This window comes from Equus przewalskii, unplaced genomic scaffold, assembly GCF_037783145.1.
Source record: "Equus przewalskii isolate Varuska unplaced genomic scaffold, EquPr2 ChrUn-10, whole genome shotgun sequence".
Taxonomy (NCBI): domain Eukaryota; kingdom Metazoa; phylum Chordata; class Mammalia; order Perissodactyla; family Equidae; genus Equus; species Equus przewalskii.
The window spans coordinates 2,378,996-2,380,980 of record NW_027228747.1 but is presented as its reverse complement, the minus strand read 5'-3'; the positions used below and the strand labels follow the sequence as shown (position 1 = coordinate 2,380,980).

The 1,985-nt window shown below is 47.8% G+C and overlaps 1 protein-coding gene across 1 annotated transcript; it reads left to right on the top strand.

Annotated features, from left to right (window-relative positions):
- Positions 1 to 494: 494 nt before the first annotated feature.
- On the top strand, positions 495 to 1,588 carry LOC139081461 (late cornified envelope protein 2A-like). The gene is made up of 2 exons (XM_070607280.1): positions 495 to 532; positions 1,057 to 1,588. The coding sequence occupies exon 2, from the start codon at positions 1,076 to 1,078 to the stop codon at positions 1,373 to 1,375; it is 300 nt and encodes a 99-aa protein (XP_070463381.1). The 5' UTR covers positions 495 to 532; positions 1,057 to 1,075; the 3' UTR covers positions 1,376 to 1,588.
- The last annotated feature ends 397 nt before the right edge of the window (positions 1,589 to 1,985 follow it).

Sequence of the window (1,985 nt, the reverse complement as noted above, 5' to 3'; positions counted from 1 at the left end):
GAATGAGGGGCTGGCCAGGGAGGGATGGATGTGTATGGAGGAGTGTATCCTAGGAGGGAAGCAAATGGTCCCTGATTCAATGCCCCAGAGACACCAACCTGGCCATGAAAGCAGGGCTCACAAAAACATTCTTGGAGATGAAAGAAAAAAGGAATAAAACACTTCCATAAGGAAGCTGTAGTATGGACCGCTGGTTTCCTCAGAAGTCAGTTCCTGAGTCTTTGTCCAGGCACTGGCTCCTTGGGGATCCCCAGTCAGCTCCTCAGGGATTCAGCCTGAGGAAGGCTGTGACTTGTAAGGTTCCTCTAGAGTCCAACCCTGGTTGGGGTCCTGGGATCTCCCGAGGCCTCCTGGGAGGAAGGCACAAGAGGCAAGGGAATGTCAAGAATGACCCAGTGCGTACCTAGTTGTGCAAGAGCCGCTTTCTGCCCCTCCCAGAGCCAAGCCTGGGGCCTATAAAAGACGTCTTGGCTCCAGTATCTCATCTGTTCTGACTCCTCAGGGACGAGTCTGTGCTCCTGCCTGGGAACAGGTGAGTGGGAAATGGAGCCCAAGGGGACTCTGAGCTGGATAGAGAGGAGTTGACAGCTGAGAGGGGAAGAGCAGAACAGAAGGGCGGGGAGGAAGGAGGGAGGATGAGGAAAGAGTTGTATCTTTGATTCTGTCCTATAATGAGAAGAAATAAGACTCAATCTGACCCAAGTCTCTGAAAATCTTGCCTTGGACTTGGAGAAGTATGGGTCTCACAATTTTGTTAGGGATTTATTCTTATATTAAGAGAAAAAGCACTTGAGTCGGGTGTGGATGCTTTATGTAACTTATGTTGATTAAGAAATACTGGCTATCTATTGAAAAATAGAATAAGAAGTTCCTATTACATCTGACTTTTCAAACCATAGATTTTTATTCAGGAGAAAGACTTAAGTTGTTTCTTTTTATTTACTGATGTATGCATGGTAGATATCGTTAACCATCACCATATGATTTAATTTTAAAAGAAATTAAATTACCATCCTTGGTTTTACATAGCTAAAGAATTTCATGATTAACTTTCAGGTTGAAAAGTCCCACCAAGATGTCCTTCCAGCAGAACCAGCAGCAGTGCCAGCCCCCTCCCAAGTGCCCCCCAAAATGCTCACCCAAGTGTCCTCCAAAGTGCCCGCCCCAGTGCCCAGCCCCGTGTCCCCCTCCAGTCTCCTCCTGCTGTGGCCCCAGCTCTGGGGGCTGCTGCAGCTCTGGGGGTGGCGGCTGCTGCCTGAGCCACCACAGGCCCCGTCTCTTCCACTGGCAGCGCAGGCACCAGAGCTCCGACTGCTGTGAGTATGAGCCCTCGGGGGGCTCTGGCTGCTGCGGTGGCTCTGGGGGCTGCTGCTGACCGGGAGACTGGGCATCACGAAGCAATCCTAAGGGGAAACCTCAAGGCAAGGACCTGCTCTAGAGTTGCTTCTCCTACTCCCTCTTCTCTTCGTGGAACTGATGGAGCCTATGAAATGACCTGTTTGTTCTCATCACCCAAGTGTCCATCCTGGATCCTGATCTTCCTTCCTCTTCTCCCTCATACAACAATAAAGCTCTGTTGCCTACTTAAGAGGTCTCCTGGTTGTTGTCAATTGTTTCATTCCATTTGACGCTGTTAAAGCCCAGAGCCCCTGTAACGCACTGTAAGATGCTCTGGTAAGTGTGGAATCTGAGGAATGCTTAAGCTAGGAGAATTTTCCAGAGGGGCAATCATCCATGGGCAACCTCACAGTAGTATACCAAAACTTATTTATCCATTCTACTATTAATGGGAATTTAGTTTGTTTCTAGTTTTTGACTACTACTTCGAATTCTGCTATGAAAATTCTTATATATGTCTCCTCGGACATATTTGGAAACACATCCAGGAGTGGGATTACTGGGTAGTCATATTTTCAACTGTCTGGATAACAAGAAACTGTTTTCCAAAGTAATTGCACCAATATCTACTCTGATCAGGAGTATAT